This window comes from Alligator mississippiensis, chromosome 5 (assembly GCF_030867095.1).
Source record: "Alligator mississippiensis isolate rAllMis1 chromosome 5, rAllMis1, whole genome shotgun sequence".
Classification (NCBI taxonomy): domain Eukaryota; kingdom Metazoa; phylum Chordata; order Crocodylia; family Alligatoridae; genus Alligator; species Alligator mississippiensis.
In genome coordinates this window covers 15,121,813-15,138,794 of record NC_081828.1, presented here as the reverse complement: position 1 = coordinate 15,138,794, position 16,982 = coordinate 15,121,813, and the positions used below count along the sequence as shown (strand labels likewise).

General features: G+C 39.1%; 1 protein-coding gene across 9 annotated transcripts in view; it reads right to left on the bottom strand.

The window, feature by feature from the left end:
- Positions 1-16,982, bottom strand: part of PATJ (PATJ crumbs cell polarity complex component) — a 242,996-nt gene that overhangs the window by 42,978 nt on the left and 183,036 nt on the right. For all 9 annotated transcript variants that reach the window (XM_059727901.1, XM_059727903.1, XM_014593899.3 and 6 more), the window contains 3 exons: positions 15,385-15,459; positions 14,837-14,942; positions 13,895-14,028 (listed from right to left, as the gene is read on the bottom strand). In XM_059727901.1, coding sequence (XP_059583884.1) covers positions 13,895-14,028; positions 14,837-14,942; positions 15,385-15,459 — 315 coding nt within the window. The remainder of the gene's footprint in view (positions 1-13,894; positions 14,029-14,836; positions 14,943-15,384; positions 15,460-16,982) is intronic.

Genomic DNA, 16,982 nt, shown 5'->3' with positions numbered 1-16,982 from the left:
CTGTCACTGGCAAGTCACCTAAATCCCATTTTTCACAGCTGTCATTAATTTTGTCTTTCTTATCTTCTAGCTATCTAACTTAGACACCTGAAGTCCAGTTTGCAGAAGTGCTGAGGACTTGCAAACGTGACTGAAAACAATGGAAGTTGTGCTTTGAACATATAAAGTGATATAATAATGCTAAGTTCTCCCAAAAAAGAAACTGTAATAGGCTGTATGCATCCCAAAGCAGCCACTCAAAATCAGTGAACAACTTTGACTTTGTGCTCTCTGTACCTCAGATACTCATCTGCAAAGCAGGGAGAATAAACTATCTTATGTCAGAGAGGTATTGTGAAGATAAATTCAATAATTTTGTGAAGAATTCAGATGCTGCAGTGATGAGGACTAGAGGAGAGCCCTTGGGGAAATTAAAAGCTTTGATTTTGCTGCAGGGTAATATGCAGTAAATAATGCCTAAAGCCACACACTGAACCAGGAGGATAAAACAAAATATTAGCTCCTCATTAAGTGAACAGCATCTATCCTGGGTCTTGAATAACACGAATTTAATGGAAGGGGAGAGAGGATTATGTAATTAAACAAAATTGTAATGCATATGCAAAGGAGGTCCAATTAAGGCTGCATAGTCTTAATTTTCACATTTCTCAATTTTGTCAACCTTAGCTTTCCTTTAATGTAGTTAAATTAAAACGTGATCAGAGAACATCTATCCAAAGATAGCATTCACGACTCTTCCTAAAACAGTCCAACCAAGTCATAGTTACCAGCTTTCCAAATGAACATTTAGTACACAGAAATCTCGAAAGATCTATGTAATACCAAGATGAACTTCATTCTCTGAAGCACGTCCAGAAAGCATCAAAACACTATCAATATGAACCACCAATGTCAGTTATTTGTAAAAAGTGGTTGGTTAACTATTAAACTTGCATGTGTTAAAAACCTGAGTAGGCTACATGCACAATATACTGCAACAGAAAAGAACATTGTGAGTTACCTACTTATTCTGATAAAGGAAATTTCTAGACCAACCTGCCAAAATCTTGTTTTTCTTAGCTAGCATTCATTATTAATTTAGTGGCGTGATTTTCATTAGGCTTGTCAAGCAGATCTAAAACAATTTGAATCAATGGATCCTTCAAGCAGACTAAAATATTTTAAAACAGCACATAAGTATAAATATGAGATGAGACTTACTTAACTCAGTTTTAAGATAAACAGAAATTGCTCCTCTCATTTCTGAGCCTGGTGTAAAGCATATTGAATCCAACGATATTATTTTCATTGACTTGGGCTTTGATCAGGCTTCCCTGCTCAGGATGTTACTTAATATTATTTTGCCCATGTCAAATTATGAGAAGTACTTACATTAGTTAGGGATTTTTAGTATCACTATTGTAGCTAATATATTAAAAGAAACTTAGACTTTCCAAAAATGTTATACATATGTCTTATGCACTCTCTCATTCCAACAACTGTGTGCCCATCTGTAATGATCTGTTAATGGATAAAAGTACCATAAATATATGCCATAACACATCTTAGGACCCAGGGACAAAAGCTTTGATCTATAGCTACTGAAACACAATCACACATCTACCAGGAAGGATGTCAAACTATAGTCAGTAGAAACAGAGTTCAAAGTTTTCAACTTCCATAGGCCAGCCACCAGAAGACAGAAGATTGTAACAATTATTTTCTTTTGGTCTATTTTTGTTACTGAGAGATAAAAGGGTGATGGGCTTTTCTGTGTGTCAGCTGGTCTGTAGCAACTGTCTGTTAGTGTATAGTTTTACACCATGGAAAATGAAAGCAAACCTGTTAAGATCCCTTTTGGGGAGACAGCTACTCCAAAGGCAGCTCCCATGCAGCAGTTGACCCTCAGTAAGGACTCACTTCCTTTAACCTCAAGGTAATTTGCTCATGTGCACATGCCCTGAGATTGAGAGAGTGTGTAGATATATATCCATGTACACATAATACATATAAATACATAATATAAGCTTTTTTTTGTCTGCACTGTTTTCCATTTTCTAAAATCATGCAGTCAGAAAAATATTACTCCAGTCTGAACACAAACACTGTATGTTTAGTACAATTTTCTGACCTAATGATCATCTGAATTTCCCACTGACTTCAAAGAGAGTTGAGGATGTTTCATGCTTCTCAAATTCTTTAAGTTATTTTATTTAAGGAGAAAAACTTTAAGGTCCATTGAAAAGTCATGTCCTTAATAGTTTCACTCCTTATTTGCTTTTTGTATTCATTGACTACCAGGTTCTTGCTGCTCTTATTTATTTTAAGTGGTATGATAATCCACTATATAGTTTAGCAAAAAATCACAAATATCGTGAGTGCAAAAAAAAAAAAAAAAAGGATTCCAAAATATCAAGCGAGTGGTTCTTTAAAGTCTTGGTATAAATGTATGAAGCTGCTAGAAAATACTGTCCTTTTCCCCACCAATTAAGTGCCAGAAACCAGTTGCTTTAATCACTGAATATTTTGACAACGTATGCTACATTTATCTGGGAACACTGCACAAATCAGGAAGGAAAGTACTATTTAATAGTTCTCATGTGTGACAGAAAGACCCAGAGTATATGCTATGACACAAATAGCATTGCTCCATGTTAAACAGGATGTTTTTTGATTTCTACAATCTCAAAGGGTCCAAGCTATTAGATCCAGAATAAAAGATAATGGGAATGTCCTGAAGCCAAAGGGAAATTACAGCAAAAGAACAATTACTTACCCTATCTTAACAGTAGTTCCTTAAGATACTTTTTTATAGATTCCTGCTCAGCAGGGGTGGGCAAAATACTGCCCATGGGCCGTATCTGGCCCACCAACTGACTATTCAGGCAGCATGGGTGGCAGCTCCAGCTCCAGCCTCTGTTGGTGCTGCAGAGGAAGCTGGACCTGGAGATCTTCAAAAGGAGACTAGACAAATCACCTTGTTGGGGTCACTTGACTCCACCTGTCTTTCCTGCTGGGTGCAGGGGGGCTGGACCTGATGATCTTCCGAGGTCCCTTCCAGCCTCTCAATCTATGAATCTATGGACAGAAGCAGCCCTGCCCGCCTGCCTGGCTTTGTGATGCAGTTCCTGGGTGAGCTGCACTCAGGCCCGGCAGCGCCCTACCTGCCTGCAGCTCAGAGTTGACAAGAGTCACGTTCAGCATTAGGACCGTGTAGTTACTGCACTACACCCATGTCCAGAGGTGGCACAGCTTCCCCAGCACCTCTTGGCAGGTGAAGTCCCAGTCCCAACCCCGGCTCTGGCCCTGCCTCCTGTCCTATCCACCCAGGTGAGGATACCCCCAGCACCCTGGGGATGGGACTCCCTCGGGGGGAAGGGGGTCCTCCAGGATGTAGGTGGGTGCAGCCTGCATGGCCCTTGCAGGGAGCTGAGGCAGGCCGGAGGAGGCTGCTGGGCCTCCCCAGGCTTTGTGGGGGGCAAACGTGGATGGAAAGGGGTGGGGGGCTGATGGGTTTGGGGTACATGTCAGGGGTGAGCTGAGGCAGGAGCTCCCTTGTGATTTGGAGGGTGGCTGGGTAGTAAGAGAGCTCTGCTGGGTGGGGAGGGGGAGTGGGGGGCGGTCATCCTTCCTTGGCTTAATGTCCTGCTGGGTGGTTTTGGTTTCCTTGTGAGACAGACTATTTTGAGCTATTATGCAATCACCTCTATATACACTGCTCAAAGAAACGTAAATCAACACACAATTATTTTTTTAAATAAAATTAAAATATTTTATAGTAATGTTTGATTTTAGCATAGATAGTTTTTATCTATAATTTGTTAAAATATCTTCACCATTCATTTTGTGCATGCAGCCCTCAACAGCTCCCAAAACTCATTTAGTGACCTTCCAGCTGAAATAATTGCCCACCACTACTGTACTGCATATGGCCAGATGAGTGAGATTGGATTCTTTCTGGCTATCAGTGCCTGTTGGAGCCATGTGTAGACTCAACTGCTTCCAGCTCCTTCGCCAATAGGGAATCTCATAAGATCAGGGCTCCAGTAAGCGGGGGGAAGGAAGGCAGCTCACAGAGATTGTATGGACAACACCTGTCAAAGAACAGTTACCAACTCCTACTTGAAAAGTGCCCTCAAGACAGCCCTACCAAAATTGGTATCTAATCTGACAGCCTGCTTAGGCGCATCCAGACAAGCATAGCTGTGCAGTAAGTGGCACTGCAGTCACATTTGTGGTGCCACATATCACACATTTAGCTGCTCTCCATGCTGCAACGGAGCAGCATGGGTTGTTTTTTTGTGGGTTTTTTTGCCCCTGGATATCCAGGGGTCAAAAAAACCTGTGCAAAAAACAAAAAAACTAGAGCAGTGCATGTGAGGGCAGCGTGTGCTGCTCAAAACCAGAGTCTGGCTGGCCAGAGCCACACTCCAGCTGCCAGCCAGACTCCATGTGGGAGGATTGCTACTGCTGCAGCCCCAGGAGGCCCCCAGGACTCCAGGTAAGGCCGCTGGGGCCAGCCCAGTGCTGGCCCCAGACTCTTCTACCCAACCCAAGGTAACCTGCCATGTGCCAGAGGGCACATAGCACAAGAGTTCCTTGGGAACAATTAGTGGCAGCACAAGGTGTGTTGCTGCTAGTTGTTCCCAGGGAATCAAACTTCCACGCTCGTGGTGATGTGGTCAATAAGAAAAGAGTTGCAAGATGCACATGGTTACCCCATGTATCTACAGTATGGCCAACCAGTAAGGCCAACCAATAGTGTCTACTAACCAGGCCACAGACACTGCCTGAGCTCTAACATGACTTGGGCTCTTTCCCAGCTAATTCATGACATATGTAGCCAGGACATGAGGACACCTATAGTGAAGACAGCTCCAACAGACACTGCTTGCCAAAAAAGTCCAGTGTCATATACATGAGATCCTGCATACTGACAGCAGAATCTATGCAGACAATCACTTGAAGGTGCATCCAATTTTATGACCGATTACCTCCACAAAGTAAACCAACTTTCAGTAGTATTTATACATCCCCATCATTTTAGATACTTATGCCTTTGATTATTCATTATTTGATTTCTCTGATTACAACATTATCATGACAAATATGAGCTGATACTTAACCAAATGAACATTTCCAAGGGACAAATTTCTATAGGCATATTTCAGATATTCTTTAAATACAAAACATTTCACTCTTAAATCTTAAGACCTAGACTTTCTGGGGGATATCAAAAAACTATATAAAGCTATACTGTAGTCAAGATGATAAAGGAAATTACTGTCCCTTCCCCATTTCTGGAGATGTAAAAAAATTATTTAATCGAACTATTTTGATTTTCTTCTGCTATGTCATGAGGAAAAAGAATCAGTGGAATTAAATGCTATTGAAAACCTAGCACTTTGAAAATCTATCTCCCTGTTTGCTTAGGTGCATAATCATGTATGGAAGAGTTGAATTTCAGATCAGAATTTTCAAAATTAGCCTTTGCCCCCTAACCTTACAAGTAACCACAAGTGGTCCTAAAAATCTCACCACTGATTATAATAATTTAAGCAATAATCTCCCAGTGACTCCAGATACTAGTTTATCAAGATGTGTGAAAATGGAAACAAATCATGATGTAAACAGTAGCCAATGAGAGGGTTCTTCATAAAGAAGAACAGTGACATTGAATAAAGGGACTTCACAAATAGTTGGTGGCCACTGTCCTTCCCATTACAAGGGTCAGCCGGACAATATGGCTGAGATGTGAACTCCAAGATGGCAACCGAGAAAGTAAGGTCAAGGAAGCTGATAGCTTTCTCCTTTGACCTTCTCAGAAGCCATCCACTCTAAATGCAACATCTCTCTGGAGTCTGTCTGAGGGGTTCTGAAAGCAGCTGGCTCCCTCATGAAAGCAAAATAGTCATGGGTCCCAGGAGTTTGAGGTCCAAACCTGTGCGACCCACAGGAAACAAACACAATATCTTCATGTTGTTCTGGCTGAGACTTTACAACCATGGAAAGTTGATGACAGCTTCTGAGCCATTAAAATCACTGATCTGGTGAATTCTGCACTGAAGAAAAAAAATACAAAAAATGGCATGAAAGTTTCACTAGAAATTCTTAAATGTGGACCATACTGGCATATGCTGTGTGGGACAGATCTGGCTTTCTGTTTTTGGGTTCTTTGCTTCTGGAGGCCTATTGCTCAGATGCAGAAGTAGTGTTTCAGAACACTACTTCTACATCTACACTAAGAGAGAGCTTCTCTCTCTTAAGCTGACAAAACCCCCCATGGAAAGTATTTCAAACACTAGAGACAATGGGGCAGGAAAACCAAAGCCAGGAAAGCTTAGTAAACTAAAATGGCATTTTGTTGATAACTGATAGTCATCCTTTGAACACACAGAAAAGAAGTAGCCACCTGGGAAGCATGGAGATAAGAATGGATTTTGGGGGTCTGCACAAAACTACGGCTCCAGTTCCAGGATGTTGCAAAAGATTCCATTTCAGCCACGACCAAGATCGGAAGTAAAATACCAATCCTAACTGGTTCATGTGACCTCCCTTACTGGTGTTTTGCAGATTAAGAGAGTGGAGGAGGGCATCTGTTTTCTGCAGGCATGATTCCTCCAAGTGCAGGGTAGAGGTTTGAAAGAAGTAAGACAGGGAGGAGAAATGCAAGGCCTCCTACCTGCAGGAATGGAAGCAAAAAGTTGGTGGGGGGTAGGGGAGACCAACTTGGATTCTCTGAATAAGAACAGCACGCACAGGAAGCAGTGTAGCATGCTGACAAAAATAAAGACCAGAGATATCTTGCACTTTGGTCTAGACAAGGGAGAAGGCCTAAACAGGAGTTCATGAAAAGAAACTCCTATGTCACGTCATATTCCTTGGTACCTACATGCACTGTCCCCCAAAACCTTAATCCCCTCAGAATGGATATTAGTTAAGTCTGACTTCATCCTTATTTCCATTGAGCTGCTCCAGCCTTTAAGCCAGATATGGCTATGGGCCCACCACAACAAACCTCCGTAACACCTAGCTACCGCACTGGCACTGTCAAAGGTAGCAACCACAGAGGTAAGAAGTTCTGACCACCTTAAAGATGAATCCTTTTCTGCAAGGCTTATTTGTCCAATACATCATCTTCTTCTGCTCTATCGCTGAGAAGGAAAAGGGACACGGTTAGAGAGAGTGCTGAGATACCATCAAGAGGCAGAGGAAACAGTAAGAAAGTAGGTAAGATAGTATTAGTATAAAACATACGGATTATAAACTCTTAGCTCCTTGCTTCTTGACAGATACCGCTGAATTGTTAGTACTGTTCATTGACTGTTTGCGTACAAACAATAGGAGAAGCAGTGTAGAAAAAAGGCAACTTTTTGGCAAGCGAACTGGAAAAAAACAAATGCCTAAAATATTAGACTAAAGACTTAATGTATTAAGTACGGCATTTCAAAATTTAACTCGAAGTGTTTTTAAAAAGAAACTAATTCCCAGAGGCTCTCAAAGATAGTGTTTTTGTCACTTATCTGCCTTCTATATAATCTTGTTACTTAGATGCAAGTAGATGTTACTCGTTTAGAATACCTAATGTGTCAAATGTTCTATATGAACTACAGTATTTCCCCAAGGAAAACTATGAACAGTAACCTACAGACATGATAATATGAGAAATCTTTTGTAATACTCACTTGTCTCCTGGGGAAAAAACTGTATTCTGATTTGGTTGATTAACCACATTGTCTGTCTAATGCAGAACAACACATTTCAAACAAATTGACAGTATGTTTTAAGTGTATAATACCCAATAAATGTATCTGTTAAGAGCTGAATAAGAGAGAGGGGTTTTCACATAACAACTGGAGGATTACAGACCAATTTGCTTGTCCAGTGCAGTATAAAATACCTTTTGTTGCTTCATTATCAATCATCACAACAACAGAAATAAAACAGATTTTGTGTCTGGCCTTGTAAAACTGTCTTTACATTTTTGAAGGTGGTTCCTGGATAACAGTGGAAGTCAACTGATTGCATTCAGCGTGTCACTAAAGAATCTGGCCCAATATAAGGATTTTTCCAATGTTTAAAACAAAGCCAACTGCTGAATATTTACAGGCAAAGGAAATTACACCAAATAAATTGTACTATATAGAAGTATTTGTTTTCTAATTCACTGATCTAAATCTAACCCAGAGGACTACAGTTCAAGCAACAGCTGCTGAAGAAAATGCCTACCTTATGTAAAAAGTGCATTTAATGTATCATGGAAAGTATAGATTCCTTTCTAGGACCCAAGTACCCTGCAATTGCTAGCATTCACAAAGTATTAACAGGTATCCAAAGTGCAAAGCCAAACACTACTGTAATAAAACAGGCAATATAATGTAAAAATGTATTACTGTGTTAATGTAAAAATGTTTTATATTTCATGATACTGAAAAACTTCTCTCCAAAAGGTCAAAAAAGAATCTGTTTCCCATTTAAGTACAAACCCTTGCATGAGATTGTGTTCACTTGCCAAGTTTTCTTTGAAAAAAAGATTAATCCATAACATGAATATGAATATAATTTTTCATATTAAAATATAGATTTATTTTAAGGAAATGGATAATATTTGTATTACTTTTTATAGGCCTCTATAGTTACATCTGGTCCTTATTTATTTAAATTTTATTCAGCTTGCATAATATTTTTGCTTACAGTTATACTCTTTAAGATCAGAAAAGCCCCAACCTGAAAATTCAATGGCACTATTCATTAACATTCCTTCAGTCTGCAGTCATAGACATTTGCAAGCTCTCCTTTGATTTTGAAATAATAAAACTAAGGTAATAAGATGTTTAGTGTAAAAATATATGACTTAAGTTAGAGTGATAGAAAGAGCTATGTTTCTATGAATTGCATGCCAAAGCAAACCAACATTTTTCAAAAAGTATACATGCTCATTTTAGGGGAATAATAAAACGAGGACTATATGTAAAATTAACTCTCTCACTCTCTTTTTATTAAATTAAAATTGTGAAAGTTTATAGTATGCCATGCATTGCACAAGTTAGAACAGATGCGCAACGTTTTAAAGTGGATGAGACCAGAAGAAAAAAGCCAATGACTTCAACCACTTAGAAAGAAGGGCTGCTCCTGAAATCAACTTCTGAGATGGTCTGCTGGTTTTGAATAGTTTTTTGCTTAAATTTACAATTGATGCGTGTTCCTGAAAGTGATTTTCAGTCACTTCTATGAAAGCCTGCTTCTCAGTGGCTTGTTCCCCTTGCCAGACATCTCTCAGACATGTAGGGTGCCTGTACATGAGTATGGAGCCCGTAACTACCGTGTTGCAGCAGCCTCCCGAGTCTTATGTATTAAGGTCCCCACGCTTCAAAATGGCAGGGTGAGCACTTGAACTAATGGCGATTAAAATGAATGTTTCCAACTTCAGTTTTCAGACGAGACTACTCCTGATCAAGAAGTACTGATGTGTGTAACTGCAAGTGTATCACTGCAGTTACACACATCAGTTTGCTACAAAACATGGATCAGATATTATATATATTACCCTGCATACAGAAACTGCTTCATTGGATAATCAAAGAGTGATTAAGGACAAAAATCTCAGCCATTTTGAGCTTTGTCTGTTGCTTCTTCATTCATTCCAATATAATGCAGAATCTGCAGAGCTGGCTGGGGACTCTGAAAGCCTGGGTGGCGGGATGGGGTGCGTGTCATATGCCAGAGACATTCTGCCGGATGTGGCAACTTTGGAGCTACTAAGTGAAAAAGGACATTCTTGCCAGCTTTATGATTGGCACTGGCAGTGGCACTTAATTTCATTCAGCAACTGGAAGGTCTCGGAGAGCTTATTTTGTTTCAAAAGCACAATGTTTTGGTGTTTTTTTCTTCTTGGAATTTGCAGTTCATGAGTTACTGAAAAGATTTTGACCTGATTCTCACTTAAAACAACATTTAAAAACTTTGTGCCAATTTGGAGCCCTGCTTTTCAACCAACTAAGTTCCAGCATCCTCTGGCTTTAAAAAAGAGTCATGTGCTGGATGGTTCATTGTACCTCTCTGATGAGCTAAGGGCATGGACAAACGTACATTTGGACTGGCTTCAAAAAGGGGAAGGGGAAGGGGAAGGGGAAGGGGAAGCTCCCGCTGCTCTGACCATTACTTCTGCATAAGCTCGCAGCAATACAAATGCATTGTTGCCCCACCTTTAACCTTGGATGAAGCAGAGTTACAGCTGCAGTGGTTTTCCCACAATTGTATTTCTATAGGCTTGTGCAGAATTAAGGGTTATGGGGTACCAGGTGCTGTCCAGAACGGTAGCTCCATCTCCCCTTTTGAAGCCGATACATTTGCCCGTGCCCTGAGAGGGTACAAAGCAGGAAAACCAGCCCGCAGAATGAAAAGGAATAGCCGCTCCTGCTTAAATGCTAGGGCAGTGCCAACAGGAGAGAAAAGGCCCAGTATAAATGTTGATGATTGTCAAGGACAGACCCGAACTCCCCAAAGTTGTCCAAATCTATTATTATCATGGTTTTCAACCTTTATTCATTTGCGGCCCCCTAAAAAATTTAAATGGAGGTGTGGACCCCTTTGAATTGCAAATGTGGGTATTCACATACTTTTCATTGATTATAGTCATCTTTCATAGACCCCTTAGACATGGTCAGTGGACCTCAGACATAGTCACCGGACCTTCAGAGGTCCACAGACCACAGGTTGAAAATCACTGTACTATTACAGTGTTTCCTTCTGAGATCTCTCAGCCTCTCTGGAGAGACAAGTTTTTCAAATTTAATATTAACATCCTCTTTCCAGCTAACATCATCTTTAGGAGCTAGGATACTCATTTATGACCGCCTCAGCAAATTAACCTTTCTGCAACTACAATTCATGTTTTGTGACTCTATTTTGTGATTTTTGATTAGCTATCAAAGATTACGATTTCAAAGTCACACAGTATATTTCATTTTTAAAACTGAACCCATATTTGGCAGGGCTGCTAGATCAACCATTTGTAAAGTTAGAGCTATATATTTTGAACTTAAAAGCTCCAAAGTAATTTTAACATGGACATTTCTACTGAAAGCACAACTTTTTTGTGCATCAATAGTGTTAACCGAAAAAAAATCAGAGCAGCTGGTGAGTAATTAGCAGCTTTTGCTGTAAGTGCATCTGAAAACATATTGGACAAGGTCTCTGTGCTACTGTCATTTCTTCCTGGTAACACATCCTAGTGGGCTGGAGTGGGGGAGGCAAAAGGGAAGAGGAATAGACCTCTGGATTACCCAAGATATGAAATTATAATGATCTATTATCCTGAGGAAAAGTATACCAGTGAAGTGGCTTTCCTTTACAGCTCAATAGGGCAGAGAACAAATCTGGAAGGAAGTGTAAGCTTTGCTTTTAGCTGGCCAGTTGCTTTCCTGTGCCTAGACACAATATCTGTGGCACAGTCAGGAAAACCTCATTCCTATCTTCTTCTGCAGCATTATATCACATTAGTGCAAGCTAGCAGGCCTTGATTATATGCCTTGTAAGCTGGGGTAAGTAGGACAGTACTCTCATTCTTTTGCTCCCCTTACACCAATTTTAACAAAAAAATTGTAGCAAAAATGTTGAAGCTGTTTACAGTCTTCATATTTATTTCACTAGCTAAGAAAAGCAATGGGCTATGGACGCTACAATTGCTTGGCATTTGACTAGGGCTGAAACAGTGACAGATTTATATGGTTTTGAGTATCATATAACGCATAAGCAGTAAATTCATCAAGTATATTTAAAAAAAAGGCAAAATAACTTTCATTCAGTTGAAAGACAAGGATGAAGCAGCAAGGGCTATGTAAAGTACAAGTGGGTATTTTGCACTTTCTTTGCATCTTCTATCTTAGAGAAAAGGTTTTTCTAACAAACCCAAGTGGTGTTTCCCTTCTTCCCACTTCTGGTATTATGTCATTCATTTTTCAATACAGACATTCATAATTTTGCCTTCATAAAAAAAACAAAACATGGCATCACTGGGAACCAGGCCAACAGCTGGTATAAAGAAGCTCTACTGAAATCAGCTGTACAAGCCTGATGATGCCATGTGAAGATATAGCTTTGAATTTCAGCTTGTAAGGTGACAGACTTTGCTTCTGGTTATGTGAATGCAAGTCTCACTGAAACCAAAAGAGGTTGTGCATCCATAACTTAAGAAAAAATAAAAACTTGGGTTTCATACAGTAAATTAGCAAGTCAGACTGTGGTTTATTAAGCGCAACTTATTTATTGCTAAATAGTATTACATGATTTTGAATGCTCAAAATGAGTACCATGAAGACAAGCTACAATTTATTTTACCAGGTCTTGTAATTCTAGAAAGTCAGACATGTTTAAGAACTTGCTGTGTACAGATGAACGTCTATATGACTGGAAGTAAGTTGTTAAGTGCATCAATTGTTTTCTTTAGAAATTCTTCATTGGACATTTTAATAAATAAGAGAAATACAGTTCACGGTCTGTAGCTAAATCACAGTGTCATTTATGTTTTTCTTGTTTGGCTTTCCCAGTGAAATGTTATGTATACAATAAGAAATGTTCACAACTACATTTCAGATTATTTGCAATGGGCTGCTACCTGTAATTTTCATACTCTTTTTACATGAAAGAAGGAGAAAGCCTCTGACATAAAGGGACTTGAACCTAAAACATTCCATGGTTTCACAGAACCAAAACAGTGACATTTTGAGAACGAACCAAATTAACTGAGTTTTGCCCACCTCCACGTGAAACAGAACCATTTATCTGAACCCTACAGACATTTTACAAGGTAGATCAATGGGACCAAGAATCTGAAACTCTCTAGGTACATGCTGTGAAATTTTAAGCCTAAAATATGGCTTATATTTTGCAAACCAAAACCACTCATTTAGGCCCATTGCTCTAATTTTTTTTCTTTTGCTTAAAATGGATGAATTCCTCTCAGCTGCTTTAAGTTTTCTGTTGCTGACAGTAATTGAACATTCTTGTTTAATGATTCCATATTTCCAGGAATAATCATACGTAAAGAGATTACAAAGCATTATTAACCTTCTTAATGGTGAGACTGAATGGAAGGGTGCACACTACAATTGTATACTGAAAGCTTCTGACTTGATGATAGAAGAGCTGGGTATAGAAATTTTGCTAAATTGCTGGATTGCATCTCTGAGAGAGACTGAAGGGCTGATATAGCAAGTTACCTGGCAGTAGCTATCCACAGCACAAAATAAGAAAAAAGATTTAGTGGAGCTAACCTTCTGAACTTACATATTGGTGGCATACTCTAACGGTGGTGATTATCACACAAATTAGGGTTGTACTGAAGATAAATCACATTTTTAAGCAGCATGGCTGGAAGGAAAGACTAAACAAAGGATCACAGGCAACACTAATTAGATTATCTGTGCTGATTTTTGTTCAGCTGGGGGTGTCTCTGGCACAGTTTTAACAGACGTGGAGCAAAAACAAACTACTAGTGCACAACAAAATCATCAATATTTTAAAAGTATATAGGCATTTACAGAAAGTAAAGTTGAATTGTGCTGCCTCCTTGATATTCCTCTTGTGGTCTAGTCATCCTGATGGAAAAGCTGGTTGAAAAGCTTTAATTGACAAAGCATAAACTGTAGAGGGGTGCCCAATTGTCTACTTTAATCATAAAGGAAGAAAATAGAGAAATATATAAATATATACAATTTAAGAGGCAATACGAAATGCTTCATTTTGCATAAAGCAAATTTACCGGGCTTATTTTGAAAGCAGCTAGATGCTGTTTCCAACATTGAAGAATTTGGCAAAGTTACTATATTAACAGGGCTACTAATTTCTAAATTGTCTTTTCAGTGTTTTATCTACTTCTTAATAAAGGTAATGAACAACAGTTGAACAAACTCACAAGTGGAGTATCTTTTCCTCCCACAATGCTGAGACCAAGGCCTGATCGCCCCTTGGATATCTCTATAGTCATCTCCTGCCCGGGAACAATGGGACATGTTGCTGGATCCACTGGCAACGGAGGTGGCAGGTTCCCTGAAACAAAAAAGGAAAATGTTAAAAAATAAAGAAAGTAGTCAGAAATATTTCATTGGGAAATAAAGATCTAAGGTAATGGCACTGGAGTAACTAAATGGCTGAAACTTGCTCTATATGTCCTTATACTCTTAAATCAAGTTAAAAGAATACCTTAAAGACATCTAAAAATCTGAGCCATTTCAAAACTATTCCAATCTGGTATGACAATTATGTCAGATATACCCTGTGTGATTTTGATCATGATGACAAAGGACATTACATTTAGATGAAATGAAGCTATAACCGCAACAGTGAATCAGACAGGGAATCTTCCAAATTTACATTAAAATTCAGCATTTTGTAAAACATCTTGTGTCAATGACATTTAAAAACTACCCAGGGTTGATGTTTGCTGTCAAAATATTTTTTGTTCTGAAGCTGCAAAAACTCTCCAAAGGCAAAAATGGACACAAATGATTTGTTATACCTTTTTCCCCCCAAATGGATCTGATGCAATTGAGGAAAAGGATGTAAACAATCTATTGCTAGGCTGGCTTTTCCTCTAAACTGTAAAGAGTAGAAAGAATCCTAAGTTTGCCAAGTAAGAAAAAAATGAAATCAATATATATAAAAAAGTAAATATATTACAGTGCCCTTTTCGAAACTCAAAACACAGAGCTAAGCAAAACATGTCTAAGAAGGTATAAAACAATGTCAACTGCACTCAGGTACTTTAGCTCATTTTGACAGTACTTGCTTTTATATTAGCAGAGTAAGTTTGCCATTAATATTAGCTATCTTGCTGAAAGAAATAATGGGTTCTTACTTCGGTTGGTGAGCTCCGCTTCTGGAGGAAGATAAATAGGCGCTGGCACCAGAGATATCTCATGTAAACCAACAGGCACTTTTACTGAAGTCTTGGATTGTTTTAACTGGTTGAGGAGAAATTAAAATTATTCAATTATTGACAATAAAAACACAAAGGCAGCATATTACTTCTATCATTTGATTAAACATTGTTCAATCAAAGTTATTAATTAAAGATATTAACTGAAATGGCAAGGATACAATTCAATTTAAAAACATTTTAAATCAATTAGGTATATTAAATACTGTGATTCCAGGGAAACCTGCACAGAAAGTGCTGATGGAACTCTTATCTTCATCAGGTAAGACCAAATGAATTCTTAGTTTTTGAGAAGAGAAGAATATATTTTTAGCACTGTCCCATATGATTGCTTCCAGGTGTTTGAAGAGAAGGTACTTTTATATTTGAACACTGAATGTATAAAAATAAAACCTAAAAATATTTCCTTCCTTCAGTAATAGAAGGGCCCCAATAGGGTAAATCATAAAAAAGAGAGCCATACATACATTTCCTGGAAGTTGTTCTTCTATCTCCTGTTGATTCACCATCAACACCTGTTTGTCAGCCTTGTTTCTGACATCCTAAAATAAGGGGAGAAATTGTTTACTATACTGAGTGTCACAGCAACTTCAATCTTCATTTAATAAAATCTCTTCAAAACAACAGAAATTAAAGCTTCAATAAGGTCATATTCTTTCCCACTTACGAGCCTTCAGAATGGAATGTCATGTCCAGATGAAGCAAAGAACTTAAAAGGATTTAGAGAAGTATTAGACATTTATGCGGCTAACAAGAATACCCACAATTGTAAAAAAAATACTCTTAAATAAATTTTTAAAGAAACAAGGGTATTAGGAGGCAAGCCCCTCTTAGGAGATTATGCTGCATCTGCCTGCTGCTCTTCCATCCTGCATATTCCCCACAAGAACTGATTGCTGGTGTTTGGGATCAAAGGTTACTGGATTAGATGACTATAGGTTTAATCCAGCAATTTCTGATTTTGTTTAAGGCATACAGAAACTTACAGGAAGCCACTGGGTTTGATTTTAAAAACTGGTAGTTCAATGGGACCTCAGTGAACCACGGTGTACAAAGAAGAGACAACTAGAAGGTACCTAATTCCATCTCTTCCACTCAAGAAAGGAAAGCACACTGGCAAATAGTGGCAAAAGGAAAGCAATTTAAACAAAATAAAGGATTATAGAACTTCATCCAGTCTCGTTATATGCCCTGCAAACAATGATGCTCCCATCTCTTTCAAGACATTTTTCTTTCCTAAATTTTAGCCTATACTCTGAGTTACAACTCCCTATAATACTGTAAAAAAATTCCTTTCCTTCCCAGGGCATATGTTTTTCCGATGTTTTCAGACACTTAAAAAGTATCTCCTTCATTGTCACATAGCCAATTTTAAGCTGTTTAAACCAGTGTTTTCAGACATGGATGATTTGGGTACCCAAATGTGAAAAAAGTGGCCCTGCTTCCTCAAGTCTCACAAAACTCTAAATCTGAATGACAGCGGTCTTCAAATATTTGAAGGGTTGCCGTGAAGAAGGAAAACACCTCTTCTCAGAGAGTAGAATGGGGACCACTGCCTTGAAGTTTCAGCAAAGTAAGTTTAGATTAGAAATCGGGAAAAACTTCACTGTTAGAACAGCGAGGCAGTGGAATAGACTGCCCAGGGAAGAGGTGGACTCTTTATCACTGGAGGTGTCCAAGAAGAGGCAGGACAGCCACTGGTCGGGGATGATTTGGCATTGCTATGCCTATGTTTCTACTTCGAGTATTTCACATGCTTCTGGGCCCTGCTGGCTGCTGCATGGGGTTGGGAAAGAGTTTTCTCTCCACTCCTGCAGCTACATGCTTCAGGGTTTCTCTAAGCCTTCCTCAGACGAATTGAGTGTTGGCTGCAGCCAAGCCTGAGGATTTTGATGGGGGACAGGGCATAGTGGGGGGAAAATGATCCTGCTGGGACTTAAAGTCACAGGTTCCTGGCTAGAGAGTCTTGCCCTTCTGCTCAGGATCAGATGGATCACCATATCTTGGGTCAGATAGTACAGATTGTGGGGGGCTTGCCTTCCTCTGTAATGGAGGTGGTAACCCT